Raw genomic sequence first — 27,054 nt, 5'->3', positions numbered from 1 at the left:
CTTTTACTTTTCATACACAAAACAGAAACAGACTCAAAGATAGAAGACAAATTTACGGGCTATCAAAGGAGAAACAGAGGGTAGGAGGGGTAAATTAGGAGTATGAGATTAGCAGTTACAAACTACTATACATAAAATAGATAAACAATAAGGATTTACTGTATAGCACATGGAACTATATTAAATATCTTAACCTACAGTGGAAAATAATCTGAATATCTATCTATCTATATCTGATCACTTTGCTGTAACCTGAAACTAGCACAATTATTGTAAATGAACTGTATTTCAATTAAAAAACTAAACAAATATATGCAGAAAATCACCATGTCATTAGCAGTTTTTGTGACTTTGTCACCAAAAGAAATCACAGATCATTTTATAGTTTACAGATATTGTGAAATATAGTTTATGCTCATCACTGTTTGAAATTCTGGTGGCTATTTGATCCACTGTGAGAGCTTATAATTTAATGTGTTAATAAAGATGTACATGTAAGCATTCTAAAAGCAAGAACAGTCGGTTCTGGCAAAGGATATATGTCTGGGGTGGGGTGCAGTGGGAGGTAGGGATAGGGAGGTGAGAGTCTCCTTTTAAGTCCTACAGAGAAGGAATAACTAGAGTCCTCAGCACTTTTCAAATTCAGTGCTCCAAGATTCTCACTATGCCTGCTTCCAGTAGTCTGAGCTTCTTTAACATTAAACCTGACCATCCCAAGGTGGCTTCTTGCAAAAGCCAGCCTGAGCGTGAGCAAGGGATGCTCCACGAGGCTTTAGTTAATAGAGTCAGCAGCAAATTCTCTGGGAATAGGCCAAGGGAACACTGTTTTCCAGGACTGGGAGATAATAAAATGGAAAGAATTATTTTAAAATCTGCTTCAGATTCTTTATTAAATGAACAAGGTATGTATGCAAACACATACATACACATACATGGTCTCAATCCTTTAATAGCAGGAGATGGTTGTGACCCTGATCCCCTAGTCCCAAATGCTGATAGGAGTAGCTTTACAAGGAGAGAACTTGCTGGAATGGCTCTGAGGTTGTGTTGTTTGGCTTCACTTAACCTCAGCTGGGCTGTGAGCATGGGAATCTGGGACTGCAAAAGGATAAGATGTCCCTAGAGTTGCAGCCTCTTGTTTCTGGACTCAGTGAGAGACTGGCAGCCCAGGACTCATTCCTGACTGGGCTAGTCTGAAGAGGTTCTCAGCCAGGATTGGGATAAACGTCCATCCCAAAGCTCTGCAGCAAATATAGACTATAAGCTCTATGAGGGCAGCAGCCATGTCTCTATCCCCAAGCTGAATTCCCAGTGCGTACTTCAGAGCCTGGCACATAGAGGTACTCAGTGAATATTTGCTGAATGAACCTGAACTCTAGGAGTTTACAATCTACTGGGAGAGATAGGAAACAAGTAAACAAATAATTGAAATTTATTATGACTGTTTTGAGGAAAAAGAATAGAGTGCTCTAAGAACAAATACTTTAGGTAAGGGTGCCAGGAGAGGTGCCATTAAACTGAGATCTTAAAGATGAGAAAGAACCAGCCACTTGAAGAGTAGGGGAGATAGATACATAGGAGATGCCCATAAGCCCCTGCCTGGTTGGTATTAATGCTTAGAAGGAAGTCAAAGTCTGCCTGCCTGTTTATCTAGATTCTTGTAGGCTGTTTGTAGAAAAAAGAAGGGGTCTACTGTTGATTCATGGTTAGTCTGTTCACCACTGCCCCCACTCTACCCCCGTTCTTCACATATCCAGCTTGATTTTATAATGCCTCAGACCTAGTGTTTCTGACTGGCAGTCAAAGACTCCAGTGTGTGCCCAGCAATGAGAACAATTATTTGTTTATGTGACTGACTCCCCAATCAGACTATGAGCTCCTTGAAGGCAGAGAACTCTTTCTTATCCTTAGGACACAGCATACTATCTGGCACAGTCAACAGTTTTTTTGTTTAATGACTTAATAATAACAGTTAATATTTAGTGAGTACTTTCTGGGCTTCCCTGGTAGCTCAGATGGTAAAGAATCCCCCTGCAATGTGAGAGACCCGGGTTCAATCCCTGGGTCAGCAAAGTCCCCTGGAGAAGGGAGTGGCAACCCACTCCAGTATTCTTGCCTGGAGAATTTTATGGACAGAGAAGCCTAGTGGGCTACAGTCCATGGGGTCGCAGAGGATTGGGTATGACTGAGTGACTAACACTTTTCTATGTGCAAAGTGTTGGTGAGCACTTCACATACATTACTTCATTTAATCCTCAAAATTACTCTAAAATGCAGGCAGTATTCTTATTCCCATTCTGAAGTTGGAGAAATTAAAGCTTAGAAAGATAAAGTGATGGACTTGGGATCTGAGTGTTTTGCCAAATTGAAGTGCTCCTGGCTTCCCTGGTGTCTCAGAGGGTAGAGCGTCTGCCTGCAATGCGGGAGACCTGGGTTTGATCCCTGGGTTGGGAAGATCCCCTGGAGAAGGAAATGACAACCCACTCCAGTATTCTTGCCTGGAGAATCCCATGGATGGAGGAGCCTGGTAGGCTACAGTCCACGGGGTCTCAAAGAATTGAACACGACTGAGCGACTTCACTTTCACTTTTCACGTTGGTTGTATTCAAGTAGCTGAGGTTGCTTAGAACTTCAGGTGAGTGGAATTAATATGTTACATACATGATCTCATTTAACAATCCTTGCAACAACCCTGATTGATAGGAATTATTCTACTCATTTTATAGAAAGAAAATTGAGGCTCAAAGAGATTAAGACACTTATCCAAAATCATGGAAAAGGGGACTTCCCTGGAGGTCCAGTGGTTAAGACTTTGCCTTCCAGTGCAAGGGGTGTGGATTCGATCCCTCGTGGGAGAACCAAGGTCCACATGCCTTGTGGGCAAAAAAAGCAAAACACAAGACAAACAACATTGGAACAAATTCAGTAAGGACTTGAAAAATGGTCCCCATTAAAGAAAAAAATCTTAAAAAAAATATAAAGACACTTAGCCAAAAATATGTAAGTGGTGGGCTTATTTCCAAGGCTAAGCCTACGTGACTCTAGAGCCCATCCTCTGTCCCCATTTGGTGCTAATGCCAGTCACTTGGCCACTAGGCAAGAATCTACTGTTAAAGTCTTTTGAAAGAGAAAAAAAAAAAAAAAAATCCTTTGACAGTTGTCCAGGCCTGCCTGTTGGGAGGCTGAGAGTCTATTCCTGAAAGAAGTAACAGAGAATAGACAGAGGAGAGTGGGAGAATAGAGACTTTATCTTTTCTTTTTTTTTTTAATTTTATTTTATTTTTAAACTTTACAATATTGTATTAGTTTTGCCAAATATCGAAATGAATCCGCCACAGGTATACCTGTGTTCCCCATCCTGAACCCTCCGCCCTCCTCCCTCCCCGAGACTTTATCTTTTCTAAAAAATAAAAATAACAGTTTTGTTTTGAAAAATTGGGGTATGGTTCACATACCATAATATTTACCAAAAATATATACAATGAAAATGTACAATTCTGTGCTTTTACAATAATCATAAGACTGTATAACTACAACTGCTATCTACCTCCAGGACCTTTTTATCACCCCCCCCAAAAGAAACAGTGTACCCACTTACAGTCATTTTCCATTCCCTACTGCCTCATTCTTGGAAAACACTAATCTACTTTCTATCTCTGTTTGGAGTCACCTCTCCTAAATGTTTCATACAAATGGAATCATACAATATATGGTCTTCTGTGTCTGACTTCTCTCACTTAGCATTGTTTTCAAGGTGCATCTATTGAAGCAAGTATCTACTTTATTCCTTTTTATGGCAGAATAATATCCCTTTATATGGATATACCACATTTGTTTATTCATTCATCAGTTGGGTATACCACATCAGTTTATTCATCCATGGACAGTTGGGTTGTTTTCCACTTTGGGGTTGTTATGAATAAAGCTGCTATGAACATTTGTGTATAAGTTTTGTATGAACATACATTTTCAATTCTCTTGGGTATATACCTAGGAGTGAAATTGCTTGGTCATATAGTAACTGTATTATTTAACTTTCAGGGGAGTTGCCAAATTGTTTTTCTCCTATTAGTAAACTTTTAAAATAAAAGCATAAGATGCGTATAGAAAAGAGCCTCTGTCGTAAACAAAGAGCTTGAAGAATTACAGCATGAACATAGTTGTGTAACCAGCACCCAAATCAGGAACTAGAAAATTCCTGGTACTCAGTACCTACTGTCTCCAAAGGGTCACTGTCCTGACTTCTAATACGATTGGTTAATTTTGTCTGTTTGTGGAATTACATGGTCTATACTCTTTTGTGTCTGACTTCTTTCACTCAACAAAATTTTTTTGAAATTCATCCATGTTGATAGTACTTTGTTAATTTTCATTTTTGTATTTTATTGTAAGACTGTACCACAATTTATTCATCCGTCACTAAGTCATGTCTGACTCTTGGTGACCCCATGGACTATAGCCCACCAGGCTCCTTTGTCCATGGGATTTTCCAGGCAAGAATACTGGAGTGGGTTGCCATTTCCTTCTCCAGGGGATTGTCCCCACCCAAGGATTAAACCTGGGTCTCCTGCATTGGTGAGACTGATTCTTTACCAACTGAACTAAATGGGAAGCCCTGGATGCTTCATAGTTACGCATATATTTAGATTTCATAGATACCGCCAAGCAGTTTTCCAAAGTGACTACATTAATTTATACGCACACACACAATATATAAGAGTTCTGGTTTGTACCACATCCTTGCCAACACTCGTATTATCTGCCTTTTCCTTTTAGCCATTTATAGTGCATGTGTAGTGGTATCCTATTGTGGCTTTTTAACTCCCCCAGTAACTAATGAGGTTCTGAACATTTTTATGTCATTATGGATCATTTAGCTATGACCAAGCCTTTTGTCAATTTTCTGTTGGGTTATTTGACTTTTTCCAATTAATTTCTCGGAGTTCTCCAAATATTCTGAAAATGAGTCAGTCCTTTGTTGATTATATGTTTTACAAATATCTTCTCCCGCTTGAGAGCTTGCTTTTTTACTCTCTAAATTGTATCTTCTGATGAACAGAAGTTCCTAACTTTGATATAGTTCAATTTATCAATCTTTTCTTATGATTTATGTCCTGTTAAGAAATCTTTGCCTACCTAAGGTCATGAAGGTCAGGCCCTTATCATGAGCACGCATGTGTGTGTGCGCGTGTGTGTGTGTGTGTGTGTTATGGGACGGTGCATCACCCTGTAGAGGAAGATTTCAGGAGGTGCAGAGGATGGGCGGGGTGGGGGTGGGGAGGCCCTGAGATCACAGCCGCCGTGATCTGTGTTCCCAGCTGTCAAGCATGTAATGGGGAGTGAAAGAGAATCCCTCTGGTGGTAGAGGTCCTACAGATGATACTAACTACCAGGTCCTCTAAATCACCTCTGTGCCCTGCAGACCCAGCTGACTGTCCTCTCTTCCCCGCTAAAACAGGGGGAAAATGAAATATGTGCTCCTGCGGGGTGCTGGGGGTACAGTGCAAGGGTCACGCACTTCAGTCAGATGCCTGCTGTATGGCTGTGATTTTCTTTCTGTCATTAGGCCTGATGCTTTTTTCTTTTTGGTTCTCACCTCCTCATTTCATTTCCATTTGGAGAAAGGATGGTGAGGCGGCTGACTTGAGAGCGGGTCTAAACTATCCTTCAGACTGGTTGTCCTGGAGAGGCGGGTCGGTGCCCCCGCCCCGAGCCAGAGCTGACAGGAGCTACTTGTTCTTCCTGGAGAAGGAGTGGGAGTAGAGAGAGAAGGAATGAGAGTTGCTGCTGCATTTTCTGAGGGGCTCTGAGGATTCCTCCCCCCAGGAAACCACTCACGTCCCCCCCTACTCCAGCCCCTTTGCTGCTTGTTAGTTAGAAAGCCGGGGTTTGTGCTGGGGCTGGGTGGGGCTTCAGGGACAGTTTAGGCTCCGGCTCTCCAGAGGGGAGGGGGTGGTTATGGAGCGAGCAAAGGGTCACCGCTTAGGCTGTACCATTTGCTTGTCACCTTGAGAAGTTCCACCTTGTCTAGCAAAACCTCCTTTCAGAGGCACCACCACAAAGGGCTCTTATGAGAGCAGCGGCCCCTGCCCCCACCTTCACTTCCACTCCCTTTACCATTATTTTTCTTTTGGGGGCAGAGCTGAGGGGCCTTCCTGCTATGACTTTGAGGGGCTGTACTTATTTGAAACGGAGATTTAGAGTTGAGAGCCTCCCCGTACCAGAGATTCATTTCTCTGATTTTCTAGTCCCATTAGAGGACAGTCAAGGAGTTAATAAGTAAGGTGTTTCTTCTTTGGAGGGTGTTTTGTCTTTCCCCTCTGTCAGTCTCTTGGGCTATTTGGAGATTTAAGAAAGAAGGCAAAAGAGGTACATTTTAGTACTATGAGTCTCAGAACCAGGGGGGACCAAGCTCCTCCTGGGGAATGGCAGGTGGGGGATGGGAGGGACACATGGCTATTTCTGGGGGTGATTTTTTAAAAATATTATTTTATTTATTCATTTTTGGGTGTGCTGGGTCTTCATTGCTGCGAAGGCTTTTCTCTAGTTTTGACAAACGGGAGCTGCTCTCTAGTTGCAGCGTGTAGGCCTCTCACTGGGGAGGGCTCTCTTCTTGAAGACCGTGGGCTCTAGGGCTCCCAGGCTCAATGGTTGTTGCACACCGGCCTAGTTGCTCCAAGGTATGTGGGATCCTCCTCCAGGGGTGATTTTTAAGAAGCCACATAGTGGAGTGGTGCAAGTGTGTGTATGTTCTGAGGTTCAGCTTCCTGGGCCTTTTGCTGCCCCATTCTGCTACTCTCTAGCTGTGGCGTTGGTCAAGTTTCATAACCTCTCTGAGCCTTTCTTTTTTCCTGTATAAATTAATGAGACTGATTATTAGATTAACAGATTACTTAATAGGTTTACTGTGAAGATTAATTAAAATAACACATTAAAATGCTTTGTAGGACATGTATTAACTTTGAAAAGGCATCCCAATATACATTAGGTGCGGACAAGTATTATTTAATTCCACTTATACTAGGTACCTGGAATAGTCAAATTCATAGAGTCAGAAGGTACACTGGTAGATGCCTGGGAGGAGACGGGGTGGGGGCGGTGGGGTTGGGGGGTGGAATGGGGAGTCATTGTTTAATGGGGACAGAGTTTCTGTTTAGGAAGGTAAAAATTTCAGGAAATGTATGTTATATATTTGTATGTATACACGTATGTTATACATAAATGAGAGTTATACAACAGTGTGAGTGTACTTAATGCCACTGATTTGTATAGTTAAATATGGTTAAAATAGTATATTTTATAGTATGTGACTTTTACCACAGTAAAAAAAATTTTTTTTTACTGTTTTGCCTAGTGCCTAGTACACTTAAAGCATTCCCAAATGTTAATCTTACTAATAAAATTCAAGCTTTCTGTTTGGACCTCTCTTTATAGTCTTGCTTTCCATCTCCCTTCTCTTCTGACTGTGCAGTTCAGGGAGATACCTAGGCCTTCCTTAAGCAAAACCAGAAAAATCTAGACTTTATCTTAAACTGTTTTGAATTCTGTACCTATTTTATCTCAGTTGCATTTCCAGCTCCGTGAGGGAGAGTGAGGCACAAAATGACCCCATTTTGAAGAGCGGGCCACATAAGATAGTGACATAGATTTGACTGGACTATATCCATGCTTGGATGGGTGAGTGTACGCATGTGTCCATTCTCCCACCTAGTTGTAAAGGTAGGGAGGACAGAGGTGAGCTATAATGAATGTGTAAGGTCTCAAACAGAAGATTAGGTTCAGGCCTATTTGTGTTTTTTCCTTAGCAAAGCCCCGTGCTGTGGGGGTGGGTGCACAGGAGCCAGAGGCCGACAGGAGAGCCTGGCGAGGTCAGTCTTGGTGGGGCATGGTGGTCAGGGTGGGCCTTGTGCGACCCAGACCCAACAAAGCCAGACCAGACCAAACACAGGAGCAGGTCAGCTGTCTCAACAACTTCACAGACGATCTCAAGGGCAGCTTGCCTTGTATCCTTAGTGTGCCGGATCTCTCCCAAGTCACCAAGGTTTGTGATCACTGAACTGAGGGAATTCAGAGGGGTATTCTGTGAGGGTCAACACACACAGGGACCCCTTGGGCTAGGAATCGCCTGAAACACTGCATCCAAGTGAGCTGCTGTGGAAACGTTTCAAGGGAGGCGAACAGAGATTGAGCTGGTTGTCTTTTAGAAACCTGGACATTAATAAAATTTTTCTTTTTTTTTTAAATGGGACTTACCCAGTGGTCCAGTGGTTAAAACTCTATGCTTCCAATTCAGGGGGCAGAGGCTCAATCCCTGGTCAGGGAACCAAGATCCCACATGCCACACAGTGCCACCAAAAAAAGTGAAAAATAAAAACCTAGACATCACCACCACTTCTCTTTTCTCTGCCCTATTACTGTTTTTTTTTTTTCCCTCAAACTCTGAAGAAACTGTGAGATTAATCCCGTCAAAAACATATGACTAAAAAAAATATATATATATATGACTACTGGAACTTCCCTGGTGGCGCAGTGGAATCCTCCTGCCAATGCAGGGAACATGGGTTCGATCCCTGGTCCAGGAAGATTCAACAGTGCGGGGGAGCAACTAAGCCTGTGGGCCACAACTACTGAGCCCAAGCTTTAGGGCCCGAAAGCCACAGCTGCTGAGCCTTTGTGCTGCAGCTACTGAAGCCATGCACCTAGAGCCTGTGCTCTGCAGTAAGAGAAGCCACTGCAATGAGAAGCCCACGCACTGCAACAGAGTAGCACCTCCTCGCCACAATTAGAGAAAGCCCACTCAGCAACAAAGACCCAGTGCAGTCAAACATAAATAAATTAAAAAAATATTTTTAAAAAACCCCATATTTGGATGACCTATCTGCAGATCATGTTTTTCTACTTTCCAAATAGCCTTTTGTGAGTGTACATTGCTTCACAATGGAAACACCATAGCAGAGCCTCTTGCCCAGGCCTCACTAGGGAGCAGGAAACAATGGTGAGAAAAGGTTCCTGGTGGAACCGTTGTTGGACAGGTTGGGCCATGTAGAATACTTTAGCTAAAATTTTTCAGAGAGTAAACTGTGCTTTGTGTGCTTCTGAAGTAGGAAGCTTTATTCTATACTCTTATACTCACCACCTCCCCAAAAAAGAGGGTAAGGAGAATGGAAGTGAAACCTAGCCTTGTGGGTAGCTCCTGTACATTGGGAGAGTAAGGGGGATCTTTGAGAGGCAATGAGAGCATTTGGGGGGAGGTCAGGAGACATCATTTACAAGGAGCAGGCAACCCTTACATGTGTTATCTCATGCAGTCCTTCTAACAGCCTCATAAAAGTGGATACTGGTCTCATCATTGTTCTGGTGAGGAGACAGAGGCTAAAAGAGGTTAATAATATAGCTGCTAACTGGCAAGGCCAGGGTTTAAAGCCAGAACCTTGGTCCTTACTAGAGACTGAGGATTGGGCTTATGTGGTGATAGTGGACGATGAGCTCCCCAGAGGTTACGAGCTAGGTTACTGACCTAGCTGTATCCCCATGACGTAAGCTTTGACTAGTCACTGAATTGTTGGAAGATCATATATTTTGGAATGCATTGGGGAGAGGTTCATAACTGGGTGAGACGCTGGCTGCTCTATGTCCTAGAGCATTAGGGCATTTCTTGAGCTTCCTTTGTCCTGCAAAGGAAGAGGACAGCATTTCTTGGCAATTTATTCTACTCTCTCCTTTAATCCTTTCACAAATTCTGTGATGTAGATGTTGTCTGTCTCAGTCCTCCCTTCCCAGCCCCCATATCTACCCATCCCTCCATCTGTTTCTCTCTCAAGATAAGACATTGATTAAATACAACTTGCCCAAAATGTCACAGCCAACAAATAGAAGAACTTAGGTACAAATCTGAGTCTTTGGGGCTCTAAAGCCAGAACTTAAATCTTGTTTTTACTTCTCTTTTCTTTTAGAGAGTTTTTTTGTCCTAATTCCTAATAGTTTTGCTTCTTCTTCTTTGAATGAGAAGCCACTTTGGGCTTCTTCTTTTTAAACTTTCTGATACTTGCATTGGTCATTGGGTTCACCTTTCTTACTCAGTCTCCCCCTTTTATTATCCACACTGTGTCTGTGCTATTGATCCAGGGGCCATTTCAGGTTATCTCTGATTTTATTTTAGGTTTCTGGATCATCACTCTGTAGCCTCTGCCTTATGTCCTGGAATAGACTTATCCTTGATTCCTCTCACATTCTGTATACCCAATCCATCACTGAATCCTATCAGCCATTCATCCAGTTCAGTCACTCAGTCATGCCGATGGACTGCAGCAACCCCATGGACTGCAGCACGCCCAGCTTCCCTGTCCATTACCATCTCCTGGAGTTTGGTCAAACCCATGTCCATTGAGTCAGTGATGCCATCCAACCATCTCATCCTCTGTCATCCCCTTTTTCTCCTGACTTCATTTTTTCTCAGCATCAGGATCTTTTCCAATGAGTCAGTTCTTTGCATCAGATACCCAAAGTATTGGAGCTTCAGCATCAGTCCTTCCAATGAATATTCAGGACTGATTTCCTTTAGGATTGACTGGTTGGATCTCCTTGCAGTCCATGGGACTCTCAAGAGTCTTCTTCAACACCACAGTTCAAAAGCATCAATTCTTCAGCGCTCAGCTCTCTTTATGGTCCAACTCTCATATCCATACATGACTACTAGAAAAACCATAGCTTTGGCTAGATGGATCTTTGCAAAGTAGTGTCTTTGCTTTTTAATATGCTCTCTAGGTTGGTCATAGCTTTTCTTCCAAGGAGCAAGCGTCTTTTAATTTCATGGCTGCAGTTACCATCTGCAGTGATTTTAGAGCCCCAAAAATAAAGTCTATCACTGTTTCCATTATTTCCCCATCTATTTGCCATGAAGTGATGGGACCAGATGCTATGATCTTAGTTTTCTGAATGTTGAGTTTTAAGCCAACTTTTTCACTCTCCTCTTTCACTTTCATCAAGAGGCTCTTTTCTGCCATAAAATGGTGTCATCTGCATATCTGAGGTTATTGATATTTCTCCCAGCAATGTTGATTCCAGCTTGTGCTTCATCCAACCCAGCATTTTTGCATGATGTACTCTACATAGAAGTTTAAACAAGCAGGGTGACAATGTACAGCTGTACTTTCAATATATCCAGAATCTGATCAGATCCACTGTTGCCACCCAGGCCCAAGCTACCGTCATCTCCCACTTGGTTAGTGCAACAGCCTCCTAACAGATCTGCTCACTTGTCTTTCTGCACTCAAAGTGATCTTTTAAAAATGTATGTCAGATCGTTTTACTCTCTTCTTTATAACCTCCAGTGGCTTCCCATCTTACAGAATAAAAGATCATATGCTGTATTATCTTATGATTTCACACAAACATGTGTCCACATACCTGCCATGCTCTTCCTCTGATAATAGGGGGACCACCTAATTTATCATTCAAATTGGGACACTCGTAAGAGAGAAAAGGAGCTCTACTGATAAATTACAGTAAACGCAAACTGAGGCTGACCAGGCAAACTGGGAGGAATCTGGTCACCAGGTCTAGAGAGCCACATGGAGCATTCTCTTACTTCCCCTACATCTTTATAGTGTCACCTCACAGTGAGGCCCTCTTTGACCACTGTTTAAAATTGCAACACGTTCCTGCCCCGACCCCATATTGCCTGTGCTGATTTATTTTCCTCTGTGGTGCTGACGCCATCTGATAGAGTGTATGTTGTTTTTAAAATTTATTTGGCTGCGCTGGATCTTGGTTGTGGCATGTAGGAGCTATTAGTAGTTCCTTGACCAGGGATCAAACCCAGGCCCCCTGCATTCAGAGGGCAGAGCCTTAAGTCACTGGACCACCAGGGACGTCCCTAGAGTTTTTTTTTAATTTAGTTTTAGTTGGAGGATAGTTGCTTTACACTGTTGTATTGGTTTCTGCCATACATCAACATGAATCAGCCATAGGTATATGTATGTCCCCTCCCTCTTGAACCTCCTTCCCACTCTCCACCTGATCCCACCTCTCTAGGTTGTCACAGAACACTATCATACAGCAGATTCCCACTGGCTATCTGTTTTACACATGGTAATGTATAAGTTTCCATCTGAATCTGCTGTTTTCTCCATTTGTCCCACCCTCTCCATCCCCTACTGTGTCCACAAGTCTGTTCTGTATGTCTGTGTCTCTATTGCTGTCCCACAAATAGCTTCATCAGTACCGTCTTCCTAGATTCCATATATGAGTTAATATACAATATTTGTTTTTCTCTTTCTGACTTACTCACTCTGTATATTAGGCTCTAGGTTCATCCACCTCACTAGAACTGACTCAAATTCATTCCTTTTCATAGCTGAGTAATATCCCATTGTATGTATGTACCATTATCTATTCATCTGTCGATAGACATCTAGGTTGCTTCCATGTCCTGGCTATTGTAAATAGCACTTCAATGAGTACTGGGGTACATGTGTCTTTTAGAATTATGGTTTTCTCTGGGTATATGCCCAGTAGTAGGATTTCTGGGTCATACAGAAAATGGCAACCTGCTCCAGTATTCTTGCCTGGAAAATTCCAGGGACAGAAGAGGCTGGTGGGTTATAGCCCATGGGATCACAAAGAGTTGGATGTGACTGAGCATACACACACACACAAACCTACATGGTATTTTTTATACCTGATTTTTTTAAGAACTCTCCATACTGTTCTCCATAGTGGCTGTATCAATTTACATTCCCACCAACTGTGCAAGAGGGTTCCCTTTTCTGCACATCCTCTCCAGCATTTATTGTTAGTAGATTTTTTGGATGGTGGCTATTCTGACTAGTGTGAGGTGATACCTCATTGTAGTTTTGATTTGTGTTTCTCTAATAATAAGTGATGTTAAACATTTTTTCATGTGTTTACTAGCCATCTGTATGCCTTCTTTGAAGAAATGTCTGTTTAGGTCTTCTGCCCATTTTTTGATTGGGTTGTTTGTTTTTCAGATTTTGAGCTGCATGAGCTGCTTGTATATTTTGGAAATTAATCCTTTGTCAGTTGCTTCATTTGCAATTATTGTCTTTTCATCTTGTTTATGTTTTCCTTTGCTGTGCGAAAGCTTTTACATTTAACTAGGTCCCATTTGTTTATTTTTATTTTCATTACTCTAAGAGTATATGTTTTAATTGTTGCTTGTTGTTCAGTTGCTAAGTTGTGTCCGACTCATTGCAACCCCATGGACTGTAGCACACCAGGCTCCTCTGAACCTGGAGTTTGTTCAGTTTGATGTTCATTGAGTCAGTGATGCCACCCAACCATCTTATCATCTGCCACCTGCTTCCCCTTTTGCCTTCAGTCTTTCCCAGCAAGTCAGTTCTTCGCATCAGGTGACCAAAGTATTGGAATTTTAGCTTTAGCATCAGTCCTTCCAATGAATATTCAGGGTTGATCTCCTTTATGATTGACTGGTTTGATCTCCTTGCAGTCCAAGGGGCCCTCAAGTCTTCTCCAGTACCACAATTTGAAAGCATCAATTCTTCAGCACTCAGCCTTCTTTATGGTCCACCTCTCGCATCTGTGCATGTCTATTGGACAAACTATAGCTTTGACTATAAGGACCTTTGTTGGCAAAGTGATATCTCTGCCTTTTACTATGCTGTCTAGGTTTGTCATAGCTTTTCTTGCAAGGAGCAAGCATCTTTTAATTTCATGGCTGCAGTCACCATCTGCAGTGATTTTGGAGCCCAAAAAAATAAAATCTGCCACTGCTTCCACTTTTCTCCCTTCTATTTGCCATGAAGAGATAGGATTGGATGCCATGATCTTAGTTTTTTTAATGTTGAGTATCATTCCAGTTTTTTCATTCTCCTCTTTATATGTTTTAATTAGTTATATTTACTGTTACTCTCCCCTCTCTAGAATGTAAACTTCAGGAGGACAAGGGATTTTTATTTCTTTTGTTCAATGTACTGTATCCCCAGCATCTACATAATCCCAAATACTGTAGATAACCAGTAAATATTTGCCAAATGAATGGATGAGGAAGCAAGAATTCTGTTCTAAAGAGTCTTTCTCCTTGGAGTTCTCTTCCTAAACCAGTTTTCTTATTCCTTTATATTTATTTTGGTGACCTTAAATTGAGACCTTAGAATGGTTTTTGAGTAAATTGAGACCTTAGAATGGTTTTCCAGTGTGCTCTTACCCCTATGAGGAGCTAATGATGCAATTAATAGGAAATGGCAACCCGCTCCAGTGTTCTTACCTAGAAGATTCCATGGACAGAAGAGCCTGGGGCTATAGTCCATGGGGTTGCAGAGTCATGATGGAACACACACACCATGCTTTCCTAACCTGACTTGGGCCCCCTAGGGAGGGAAGTTTGTACAAGAGGGAGAAGAGGATTTTTACCCTTGGGAAGTCACATGTTTGGGGCCCTGCCCTGGAAGTTATGATACTGAGACAGGCAGTGTCAGATCTTGGGGCTGTGCCAGAACCAAGGACCTACTCAGCTGGTCCTGGGAGCTCCAGTTTGCTCCTTTCCTCTTTCTCCTCTGTCTTATAAGCCTGTCTACTTCACCTGTGGGTCCATATAGAGTAGAGTGAGCAGTGTCTCAAGGTCCAGCCTTTCCTGACCCAGACTTCTAAATGTTGTTGTTTTTTTTTTTTTCCTGAAGCAGCCTCAGAGGAAAGAGTGGATGAAATGGGGATGAGGTCTGAGGGTCGGATCAAACCTTTTGTTTCTAATTGGAAGTGGTAACTGGGATGGCTCCAACATCCTGTTGGGGTCAGGGGGTAGGAGGGAGTCTTAGAATTTCCAGACCACTGGGAGTGAGTTTTAGACTCAGTGAAGGTGGGAGTTATTGTTAAACAGGAGGGAAGTTTGGGGCCTAGCAACGAAGAGGAGCCGCCAGAGGGACAAGAAGGGACGATCAAATGCCCTTTGTGATTTCTGTGACTTTGGTTTTCCTAAGGCTTTTGATATGGCCATAAAGCAGGGGCCAAAGTCCTGGTGGGCTGGAGGTAAGAGAGTGACAGAGCTCTTGGGACTAGAGTGTGATGTGGCTCTTAGTCATAGTACTAGCAGGAAGTAGAGAAGAGGTTCTAGTGTAGCAGAAAACCTAGAAATGCAAACCTAGAGGAAACGCCTGATTACTCAACATGACATCTGCAATACTATATTACCCTGTATCAGTAACAGTTCGAAGTCAGGGAAGCCTCAGCAAGTAGTTGTAGAGCAGAGAAATCCACTTTATGAAACAAAAGGAATTCCTATGGGCATATCCTTAATTCAGAAAATAAAGTCCTTTGCAGTTTGGTGGTTATGAATTAGCTGTCCAGTCTCATTTCCCATCAGATATTCCCACCTATGTATGGGCTTCCCTGGTGGCTCAGATGGTAAAGAATCCACCTGCCAATGCAGGAGATGCAAGAGACACAGATCCAAGACACAGATCTTCCCAGGTTGGGAAGATCCTCTGGAGTGGGAAATGGCAACCTCCTCCAGTATTCTTGCCTGGAGAATCCCATGGACAGAGGAGCCTGGTGGGCTACAGTCCATGGGGTCGCAAAGAGTCGGACACAACGGAATGACTGAGCACATGCCCACCTGGCCTATCTTTTCACACCTTTGTGCCTCAAAGACTTCCACTGCAAAGTCTAACCTTGCAAAGGCTTAACTCCATCACCTCTGAAGTGTTTTGCAGGACTCTCAGTGAGACTTTGTCCCTTTCTTCTTCTCTGGTTCTTATTGCTCTTTGTTTATAGCTCCCTTATAGCATAATGCCTGAAAGAAAAAAAAAAAAAAACACATACAGTTTCCTTCTATCTGAAAGTGAGAGCATTCCTATGAAACTTTCATAAACTGAAATAGTGTAAAGTGAAGAAGTACTTACCTTTCTTCATAAAAGTGAAAATCTTTTTTGGATTTCTTCTAGTTAGCAAAAACAGATACTAATGTAGGCTTTTCCTAAAAGCAAAGTTGTTGTTTAGTTGCTGAATCATGTCCAGCTCTTTGCGACCCTATGGACTGTAGCCCATCAGGCTCCTCTGTCCATGGGATTTCCTAAGAAAACTGGAGTGAGTTGCCATTTCCTCCTCCAGGGGATCGTCGCAACCCAGGGATGGAACCTGGGTCTCCATGTCTCCTGCCTTGCAGGTGGACTCTTTACCTCTGAGCCACTGCTACTACCGCTAAGTCACTTCAGTCGTGTCCGACTCTGTGCGACCCCGTAGACAGCAGCCCACCAGGCTCCCCCGTCCCTGGGATTCTCCAGGCAAGAACAGTGGAGCCACTGGGGAAGCCAAAAGCAAAGTGGCAGAAAGCAAATTTACAAAAAGTGGGGGATACCTGAATCGTCCTATTTCCTATGTGTGACTGTAAACTCTTGGAGGCAGGGCTTCTGACTTATTTATCTTTGTACTAACTCTGTCCTGTTCTGAGGCAGGAAGGACTGCATCCACTTCCCCTCCCCCAGTCCTGTAGTAACTGGCTCATGATAGAATCTAAGTAGCCTTTTTGCCAAGTAGGATTGATTCTGGATTAATCAGATGAACACATTATACAGTAGACTGACCTGGCTCTTCTTCCCCTCTCCATTCTGGGCAGTGACCCGCTTGTGGCTGGTACACCTTGCTCCTGGCTCAAGTGTACTATAGCAGGAGGCACCGCTGTTTGCTTTTCTTAGTCCTGACTCCAGCTTCTCCCTTTGATCTCTGCTGCTTGCCCCAGCTCACCCCTACCATTGTCCTGCCCAGGGAAATAATGTTTCTCCTTCCCAGGCTCAGGCCTCACCAACTCTTCCCTTGAATATTCTGAGAATGATGCCCAAGGAATCCTTGATGATGGGGAACAGATAGAACAGGATTATGGGTGTGACCCTTCAGCCTTCTGAGGGTTCCAGGTAGGGCCAGTTGCCTCCTTGTTATCTGCTCGCTTTTTTCTTTTCCTTGTCCCCCAAGGGATCTTGTTTCTGAGCTGGAAGGGAATATATACAGATGATCTGTGATGCCAGGAATAAGGGCCTGTAATCCTAGGGAAGGTTGTATTGTCCATTGGACTGAAATTCTATGCTTCAGAGAGGTCCCTAGGGTAGTTGTTATATGTGAGGGCCCTGAAGCCTCATGGTCTGGATTCTAATCCTGTCCCACCAGTTACTAGCTGTGACTGAGTAACTTCTCAGCAGGGTAGGGTCATCCTCATGCCTACCATGTCCATTCATTCACACGTGGTTACTGAGCCACTCCTGTGAGCCAGATTGTTCTAGGTGCCAGGGAGATAGCAGTGAATAAGACAAAATGGATTGAACATTTAAACACTTAGAACAGTGTCTGTGCTGCGCTTAGTCGCTCAGTCGTGTCCAACTCTTTGTGACACCAGGGACTGTAGCCCGCCAGGCTCCTCTGTCTGTAGGGATTCTCCAGGCAAGAAAACTGGATTGGGTTGCCATATCCTTCTCCAGGGGATCTTCCCAACCCAGGGATTGAACCAGGGTCTCCTGCGTTACAGACAGATTCTTGACCAGCTGAGCCACCAGGGAAGCCCTAGAACAGTGTCTAGCACATAGTAAATATGTGTTCTCTTCCTAGTGCTTTTCTGAGAAGGGATACTCAGATGGGATGACCTTTGGCAGAAGCTGCAGGATCAGATCTCTCTGAGAAGGGGAAGGTTGGAGGAAGGGCTAAGATACAGGTTCTGGATTTGGACTTAGTTCCAGGACAGCAATAGCTTGAATGGCCTTTTATTTCTTGCACTTTCTTTTGAGACTAAATACATGCACTGGTTAAAGGTCACTCTGGAAATTGTATGAGTCTGTTTAGTTCTGTAGAAAGGGCAGGAGAAGATGCCCCCATGGACTACCTAGATTCCGGCTGGCTTTTTTGTACAGACAGCACAGTGCCCACCCAGCCATGTGTGGGTGACTCTAAGAGAGGCCATGCTTCCTGCGCAGCATGAAGGGACATCCCAGAGACATGAGATGTGAGGACAGAGAACACCTGTTTGTCTCTCTGCTGTCAGGGCTCTCTGGCCATGGGATAGAGGATTTCTGCTGGAGCAGATGGCTTGGGGGTTGGAGAGCTGAACTTAGGAACGAAAATGAGGTGAGGCAGAGGTCCGTGACCTATTTCAGTTCATTCCTTAGGGAATGCTGCTGAAGAGGACGTTACACTCTGAGTGTGATTGCTGCTGGAAGCAGAGTCTGCATGCAGCTCCTGATTCACTGTCTGTGGTTTCCAGTGAAAGGTCAAGACTGACACAGTGTTTTGCAGGTTGGGTTGGAATAGAAATCTATGGAGTAGAAATCTTTCCTGGAATCAACCAGTTTTTCAGCTACCACCATGCTTGGGGGAAAGAGCTGTGTAATCTTGACCATGGTTCAGCAACTACTTCACTGCTTCTCCCACTCTCTCTTCCATCCTTCTCCCACCGTGGGTTTGCAGAAATGCATGCTTTTATAGCACAACAGAAGTGCCCTCGATGTGAGATGTGGGCAATCCAAGATTCTCGGGTTTATTCCCATGTGAGCTGCTGGCATGGCTTTCCTTTGAGACCTGCTAACCTGACTGGGAACCATGACAATGTGCATGCACAAGGACAGATGAAGTGGCTCTGGGCCTTTTCCCAGATCCTAAAGTACAGCCAGGTTTAGGTCCACTGGACACCATACTCTTTCATCTCATTTTGATTGTACTTTCTTCAGTTTTCAGCCATTACTTAAATTCAGTTCAGCCAAGTGTATGAAACTTGAACTAGGCAAAACATTTTGCTGTGAATATAAACTCAGAGTTCCTTCCATAGTGAAGGAAACAGATAAATATGGTGTGATTATGGCAGGGTTTCTCAACTTTTTTTCATTATCAACTTCCAGAGGAACCTTTTAAGACATTTCCCCCTAATTATCTCCCCTAAGAGAATGGTAATACCGTGGGTATACCAGAACTCTGTTCATGTACTGTTTGTGTATCTGTGCCATTACATGAAAAGAGTACGATTTTTTTATCCTTCCCACCAAAAGCAAATTTGCTCCTCCCTGGGGGGAGAATATCACCCCTATGGGGAGTTCACTGATTATAGTAAAGCACAATGGGATTGCATAAGTAATGTAAAATGGCAGGCAAGCCTCCCAACTTTGTAAACTTTGTTTCTCCCATCTCCTCTGACTGAACATCATTATCCATCATTTATTCCTGTCTTTCAGTCTGTCATTTCCATTTTGCTCTCTTTCCCTTTTCCTTGATTTCATTCTTTTTTCTCTCCAGTGTAGAAGTTTCAGAGTAAATTTGATTAAAATAGTAGTCTGGGAACTTCCTTGGTGGTCCAGTGATTAACAATCTTCCTTGCAATGCAGAGGATGGGGGTTCCATCCCTGGTCAGGGAACTAAGATCTTACATGGCATGCAGCAGTTAAGGCTGTGCACTGCAATTGCTGAGCCGGTATGCGCCACAACTAGAGAGTCCATGCACTACAATGGGAGATCCCACATGACAACTAAGACCAGATGCAGCCAGATAAATAAATAATATAGTAATCTACAACTCAGGGATAATTTAAAGAGTGTGATTTTCTAAGAACGTTCTCTAAAAGGTTATCCTTTTGGAGGCGAGAACCTACAAACCTATGAGGTATTCATGGGGAGGCATAACAGATGTAAGTATTGAGAGAAATAAAAATATTCGTTTGGAGTTGCCTTTCAGAAGAGATGACCTCCCAAGAGGTCTTTATATCAGTCCCAACGGGTTTGGCTATGTATGTCTGTATTGGATCTAGTGTGTTAGTTGTTCAGTCATTTCCGACTCTTCGCAACCCCATGGACTGTAGCCCACCAAGTTCCTCTGTCTGTGGAATTCTGCAGGCAAGAATAGAAGAGTGGGTAACCATTCCCTTCTCCAGGGGGTCTTCCTGACCCAGGGATCGAATTCTGGTCTCCTGCATTGCAGGAGGATTCTTTACCATCTAAGCCATAGCTTTACCATCTGAGCTATAACCAACCTAGATAGCATATTAAAAAGCAGAGACATTGCTTTGCTGACAATTTCCATCTAGTCAAAGCTATGGTTTTTCCAGTAGTCATGTGTGGATGTGAAAGTCGGACTATAAAGAAAGCTGAGCACCGAAGAATTGATGCTTTTGAGCTGTGGTGTTGGAGAAGACTCTTGAGAGTCCCTTGGACTGCAAGGGGATCAAACCAGTCAATCCTAAAGGAAATCAGTCCTGAATGTTCACTGAAAGGACTGATGCTGATGCTGAAACTCCAATACTTTGGCTACCTGATTCGAAGAACTTACTTATTAGCAAAGACCCTGATGCTGGGAAAGATTGAAGGCAGAAGGAGAAGGGGACGACAGAGGATGAGATGGTTGGATGGCATCACCAATTTGATGGACATGAGTTTGAGCAAGCTCCGGGAGTTGGTGGTGGACAGGGAAGCCTGGCATGCTGCAGGCCGTGGGGTTACAAAGAGTCAGACAGGACTGAGTGACTGAACTGAACTGAGCCACTAGGGAAGCCCCATATTGGATCTAACTTTTGTATATAAACTCTTTTGGGGTTAATGCCAGTGGGATATCGAGTTTTTCCCTAGCAATCCCATGTAACCCATGATAGCATCTCCTCTCCCCTGTAGAAACTACCAGAGGCATGCAGTGTTGGTGATGGAAGACCCTTCGTCGCAAATCTGCAGAGTATGTATATGGCAGTTACCAGACAAGCGATCCAGGTGGGACAGAAGCATCATGACACTGGTACGTAGCTCTAGAGGTGTTGGTCTCCCTGGGGTTAGAGTTAGGGTCTAGGTTTGTGCTGTCCATTATGGTAGCTCTATGCAATAGTGACCATTTACATTTAAATAAATAAAAATTAAATAAAATGAAAAGCTCATCTCATTTGTACATTTCAGGTGCTCAGTAGCCACATATGACCAGTGGCTACCAGGTTGAACAACACAGATCACAAGTATTCATTCTATCACTATAGAAAGTTTTATTAGGACTAGTCTACATGCCTAGGAGAATTTTGTTGTTGTTCAGTCACCAAGTTGTGTCCAACTCTTCACACGCAACGTCATGGACTGCAGCACACCGGGCTTCCCTGTCCCTCACCATCTCCTGGAGTTTGCCCAAGTTCATGCCCATTGAATCAGTGATGCCACCCAATGGAGAATTAGAGAACCAGGAAAAAAAGTTAATCCCCTTACCTGAGATGTGACAGGCAATACGGAGAACAGTTAGCTGTTTTGAGTCACAGAGACTCTTGTCCTACATGGTTACAATTGGCCTGGGGAATATTCACAGTAGAAACAGCTTTCCAAAAGTTAATTGGAAGTGAATTTGTGTCTGTTTACATTCTAGTACCAAGGCTTGGACAGAAGGGCCTGGGATGCTACAGTCCACGGGGTTGCAAAGAGTTAGACATGACTTAGTGACTAAACAACCACAACAACCAAGGCCAGGCCTTTATCAGAATGCTTTGTAAATGCTAATGCCTTCCTGGTAAGAAGAAGGCATTTAGCACTATCTTCCTTTGATCTTTCTGGTTTCAGGAGATCCCCACACCTCAAGCAGTGCTTTCTCACAGGGAACTGATAACCAACTTTTGAACCAGCTAGAAGAGCCCGTCTCCTCAACACCATCCCTCCCCAGACCTGAGACAGAGCCCACAGTAAGTCATGAGCAGCTTCCTAGATAGCATTTCAGGAGTTGAGAGTGTCTGGGGAATTTCCTGGTGGGCCAGTGGCTAAGACTTCTCACTCCTAATGCAGGGGGCCCAGGTTAGATCCCTGATCAGATAACTAGATCCTACATGCTGCGGCTAAGAGTTTGCATGCTGCAACTGAAGACCCCACTCACTGTAACTAAAAGATTCCACAGGCTGCAGCTAAAGATCCTCTGTGCCACAGTGAAGACTGAAGACCCCGTGTGCCGCAACTAAGACCTTGCACGGCCAGATAAACGAATAAAAAAAAAAAAAAGAGTCGGGAGAATCTGCATCCATAGCTCCCAAGCTGGTGGTCCCTGGAATTGTCACCTAGTTGACCCTGCCTTAACCCAACATGGGGGGATATTTGTGACCTGGCGTGCAAATTGTGGATTGTGGATTTCTAGATGGAGAGTCATGGTCTTTTCCATGTTCCCTTGCTGTCGTCTCTCTGCAGTTCTGAATGATGGACCTTGGCACCCTTTCAGCCTTATTGCACTTCCAGTGATGGTCTATAAAGTTTTTCCCTAGGGGAAAAGGGATGCGGCGTGCCTCTCCTGCATAGACTCTTCCATCGCATTCACAGCCTGACATGGACATCAAAACCCCCTTCTTAGCCAGAGCCATGGGAGCAAGGAAATTCTTTTCCTAACTTAAGTGCAACTGTTCAAAACCGCTATTAACTTGGATTCCTTTTTTTTTCTAGGTCTCTTCAGGCCCTATGCAGAAACCTCAGCTGTTGAAAGTCAAGAGGAAGAAGCTAAGGGGGCTTTTCAGTTAACTTGTCACCATCTCAACTGCTGAGGATGGACTCGGAGAGTAGTTTCCTAGTGTTACCTTGGAAGGAGCTCCTGTGGCGGCAGCATCTTTGACACAGAGTTATACAGTTAGAGACTCCACCGTAAGGGCCAGATAACTGAAGCTCATGTTGACAGGCATGGCTACTGTTAACAAGGGAATCCTGGCTCCAATCCATTGGGCACTGGCCTTCCTTGTCTGAGTGGAAGACAGTTTCTGGGAATCCCACACCCTCCTTTCTTTTAGGGAAGGTTCTCTAGACTTAGGATCTACCATGGATTTTAGGTATATGGGGCAGGTCAGCAAAAAGGCACAACATACTAAGGAAGTCTTGCCTGTCTTTCTAGAGTCCTTAGCTACTCCCAGATGCTCCTTAGAGACACTGTTTTCTCTAGCACAGAATAAAAAGCGCTCACACTCCTGCTTTTGAGATTGCTTACCTGTGGAACATATAACCAACCCATTACTGGATCCCAGCCCACTGATGTCTCTGGATGAAGTCAAGGCCCTTGTCCAATCCTTCAGGATTCTTTTTATGCTTCTCTTCTGTGGCTTGTGCTAAGCCTGCATTGGGGAGCACTGATCTTGAAACCTCTTTCCATAGTCTTGTGCCCTATGGCTTCTGTGCTTCTTGGTCCAGCTTGATATGGGGTATTTTTTAATCTGTTTCTGAGGCATAGACAACAGGTTAAAGCACAACATGGGATTGAAATGACAAAGAACTGTGAGCCCTAGGGCCAAGTTAGTTTCCTGGAGTGGGAGAAAAAAGAATTTTGCTCTCCCATCCTTCACTTCAGATGGCAGAGTAAATAGAAGAACTAGAAAAGATAGGATGAGTGGGAATAGGAAATGGCCACAGTTCTCTGGGACCAACAGAATTGACTTATAGAATGAATAGTGCTTAGCAGGAAAAGATATAAAGCCTGTATGAAATAGACTTTCTCAGTTATAAGGTCAATTTTTTGGACAAATCTAGCAAAATTTGGAACTTCCCTGGTGGTTCAGTGGTTAGGACTATGTGCTTTTACTGCCACAACCCCAGGTTCAATCCCTGGTCAGGGAACTAAGATTCCACAAGCTGCATGGCTCAGCCAAAAAAAGGATTTAACAGACCAGCATTCGTAAAGCTCCTTGGCCTTCTACTAGGTTTTCCTCTATGGGTAATACCATCTGAATCTTTACCTTGGAGAGACAGGAAGGAGAGTAGAACTCAGACGTTCACTGGGAGCTGTTAGGTAGAGGAAGGGGTCGGGGCAGAACCCACAGAGGCCTTTTCTGGTTTATTTGCTTATGATGGTCAAAGGCTCCTCAGTCACATGGTCTCTCTTGGCACTGAGAGAGAAGCACATAGGACTGGAGTTTCTGTCCCCAGGTCAAGTCTTGGGAGGAAGAGGACCATCCAAGTAATAAGAAAGTAATGATGATTATAATAACAGCAACAAACAGTTACCATCTACTGAGCAGTTCATGAGTACCAGCCACTCTGCTAAGTGGCAGTGGTGGTTTAGTGTGTGTGTCTGACTCTTGTGACCGCATAGACTGTGGCCTGCCAGGCTCCTCTGTCCATAAGTTCCCAGGCAAGAATACTGGAGTGGGTTGCTATTTCCTTCTCCAGGGGATCTTCCCAACCCAGGGATCCAACCTGTGTCTCTCTTTTCTCCTGCATTGGCAGGTGGGTTCTTTTGAATTTGTGCCACCTGGGAAACCCCCCTATGAGAGGTCACACAGCTAATAAGTAGCAGCCAGAATTTGAGCCCAGACTGCTGAGTTCTGAACTGCATTATTATATACCTCACTGAAAACATTTTCCAGGAAGGATGTAAAGTCATTCTTTTCTGTCTTCAGCTGTGACCATTCTTTTCCCATGACCCTGCCTGTTTTTAAGAGGATATTCTTACCACTCCCAGTTAGCTCTTCAGGGCTTTCCCAATGGCTCAGTGGTAAAGAATCTGCCTGCATGGCAGAAGACGCAGGTTCGATTCCTCGGTCGGGAGGATCCCTTAGAGTAGGAAATGGCAACCCACTCCAGTATTCTTGCCTGGGGGGGAAAAAAAATCCCATGGACAGAGGTGACTGGCAGGCCACAGTCCATGGGATTGCAAAGAGTGGACCTGACTGAGCGACTAAGCATATTAGCTCTTCAAGAGAGGAGCCTTGGCAGACTCCAGGACTTACCCCAGGCCTTCACCTGCTGGCAGAGTCTGAGAGCTCCACCATGGCTCATTCCCAGTTGCTGCTGATAAGTTTCTTTACCTCTAGGCCAGTGCCCCCGTCTGTGCCCTGGTGGTGACTGTCATTGAAGTACATAGGGAACTATGTAAAAACAATCTATCAGATGACTCACTTTGTTGTTTAGTTTCCCTTGGCATAGTATAGATAGACAGATTTCAAGGTATGAGACCACATGGAAAATGGAGAGACTTCCCCAGCAAACTGGAAGAAAATAAGGGTTCTTCACGCTAGGTAATCCCTCTGCCCTAAAAGCACAGTCTCAAGAGAAGGCATTTTTTAATCAGAGTGGGGATCAGGGGCTTGTGAATCCCCTAAAATTATAAATAAAATCCTAAGAACATTTTTTTTTTCATATTCTCAAAAGAATGTGTAACTTTTTAAAAAGGTTAAATGAGAATATGCCTAATGACTTCCCTGCCCACTGCCCTTTGTATCCCCAAAGCTTGCTGCCCCCATGGGACTATTGCCCAAAGGCACATCCTTAGGAGAAACATTGCTCCCCGCGGCTCTGCCTCGGGCATTCTTGCCCTGAAGCCCTTGCCCCCCAAAGCAAGGGGTGGTGTTTGAAAATCTTTCATCCCAGGGCAACTCCAGGGAAACCCCTGCCTTGACAAATTGGCCTAGCCAGGCTGTATTCCAGCCCTGCCCCCTGGCTTGGGCCCCTCCCTGAGGCCCCCAGCCTGGCCCAACCCCCACTCCGCATGCACATAAAAGGGTCGAATTCTCGTGGCTGCTCCATAAATTTTATTCCGTAAATATTAGTTTTCCCTGTGTTTAATAAAGCAGTGGCCCACCTCCCCGCCAACCCGCCCGCTCCCCGGGGCCGGGGCTGGGGCCAGGGCTGGCTGGTGGGAGAAGGGACTCTTTCAATTGCTTTGGAGTATTTTTAGAAAAAAAAATAATATAAGGTGGTTTACAGCAGCAAGCCAGCAAACCAGGAGCAGGACTAGGGACCTCGAGGAAGTTCCTGCAGGAACTTGAGCTAAAAAGTAGAGAAATAGCGCCACCTAGGCTGCAAGGCCTTCTTGGCCTTGCTGGTGGTTCACCCCTCCCCCACAGTCAGCCCAGGCAGACCAGCTCTTTGCTGGAAGACAAATCTTCATCCCTTAGCACTGCAGCTGGGCAGCACCTCCTCCCCTCCGGCTTCACTGAGGGCTTCCCCAGCAGCCCCCCAAAGGCAGAGCCCAAGCCAGAACCCGGAAAACCCCACGAGGGTCATTCTCTGTTCTGTCACCGTTCAACCAACCTCCAGATCAAAGAGGGTCTCCAAAGGGTAGTAAAGTTAGGGAAAAGGGAAGTAGGAGCTTCTAGTCTCTGCCCACTGAATCCCGGAGTCCCTAGGGTATAAGGTGGACCTCCAAATCAAAGAAGGGTCTCCATAGGGTAGTAAAGTTAGGGAAAAGGAAGGAAGGAGCTTCTAGTCTCTGCCCACTGAATCCCAGAGTCCCTAGGGTGTAAGGTGGCAGAGAGTGAGATCTGAGCTCCTGTACTCTGGACTGGAAAGAATCTGTTCCTCTTGGACTGTATCCTTCCACAGGTCTGATGTGGTTCACCTTCAAGGAGCACTTGGGGGAGGAAGAGATGCTCAAGTCTCCTGAACATTCAGCACAATGCTTTTTAAATTTTGTCCTGTGGTCCATTTGAACTCCCTTTTCTTGCCTTCCTGTTCACATAAACCTCCTGACCTCCTCCTCCCTGGTCGGCTGGGAGATAAGCAGGAGCCTGGGTCTCATTCTCTACAGAGGTGGTGGGAATGGGAATGGGAAAGGCCGTGCCACATAGATTTGGTCTCGTTCTTGACAGTATTCTTGCCTGGAGAATCCCATGGGTAGAGGACCCTGGCGGGCTACAGTCCATGGGATCACAATGAGTTGGACATGACTGAGCAACTAACACTTGACATTGTCATCAGGGGCATTTCCTTCTTCTCAATTATTCTGTCCTTCATTTCCTCCTATTTACAAAGCTAAGGGGATTTGCTCCACAGAGTATTGGGGAAACCTAAAATCCTCTTAATTAACCTTCCTCGTGACGTGGTACGCTCATTTTATCTGTTCTTGCCACCTCCTCACTGTGCTATTAACATAATCGGCATTTATATACACATTTCCTATGGGCTTTTTGTTTCCATCCTTACACTGGGTTATACTCAAGAGTATAAGTTTGAGAACAAGGTCAGTTTTTAATGCTAACTCAAAAAATAGCACTGTGCTGGTATTACACTACTAAAGGGTGCCACTTTTTGTTAACTGGGTTTTCATGCAATCATGATATGCTTTTCTGAGCTCTATCCAGAAGTATTTTTCTGTCTTTTAATTTTCCTGAAGAAGAAATAGTTCAAAAGGAGCAA

The 27,054-nt window shown here is 44.2% G+C and overlaps 1 protein-coding gene across 1 annotated transcript in view; it reads left to right on the top strand.

Annotated features, from left to right (window-relative positions):
* The window catches only part of NHEJ1 (nonhomologous end-joining factor 1), a 93,013-nt gene extending 70,118 nt beyond the window's left edge, over positions 1 to 22,895 (top strand). The window contains exons 6-8 of the mRNA XM_010861213.1: positions 20,605 to 20,722; positions 21,520 to 21,638; positions 22,381 to 22,895. Of these exons, the coding sequence (XP_010859515.1) occupies positions 20,605 to 20,722; positions 21,520 to 21,638; positions 22,381 to 22,455 (312 nt within the window). The 3' untranslated portion in view covers positions 22,456 to 22,895. The remainder of the gene's footprint in view (positions 1 to 20,604; positions 20,723 to 21,519; positions 21,639 to 22,380) is intronic.
* The last annotated feature ends 4,159 nt before the right edge of the window (positions 22,896 to 27,054 follow it).

This window comes from Bison bison, unplaced genomic scaffold (genome assembly GCF_000754665.1).
Source record: "Bison bison bison isolate TAMUID 2011002044 unplaced genomic scaffold, Bison_UMD1.0 scf7180017864471, whole genome shotgun sequence".
Lineage (NCBI taxonomy): Eukaryota > Metazoa > Chordata > Mammalia > Artiodactyla > Bovidae > Bison > Bison bison.
Note: the sequence above shows the minus strand (reverse complement) of the source record. Positions and strands in the feature narration are given on the sequence as shown.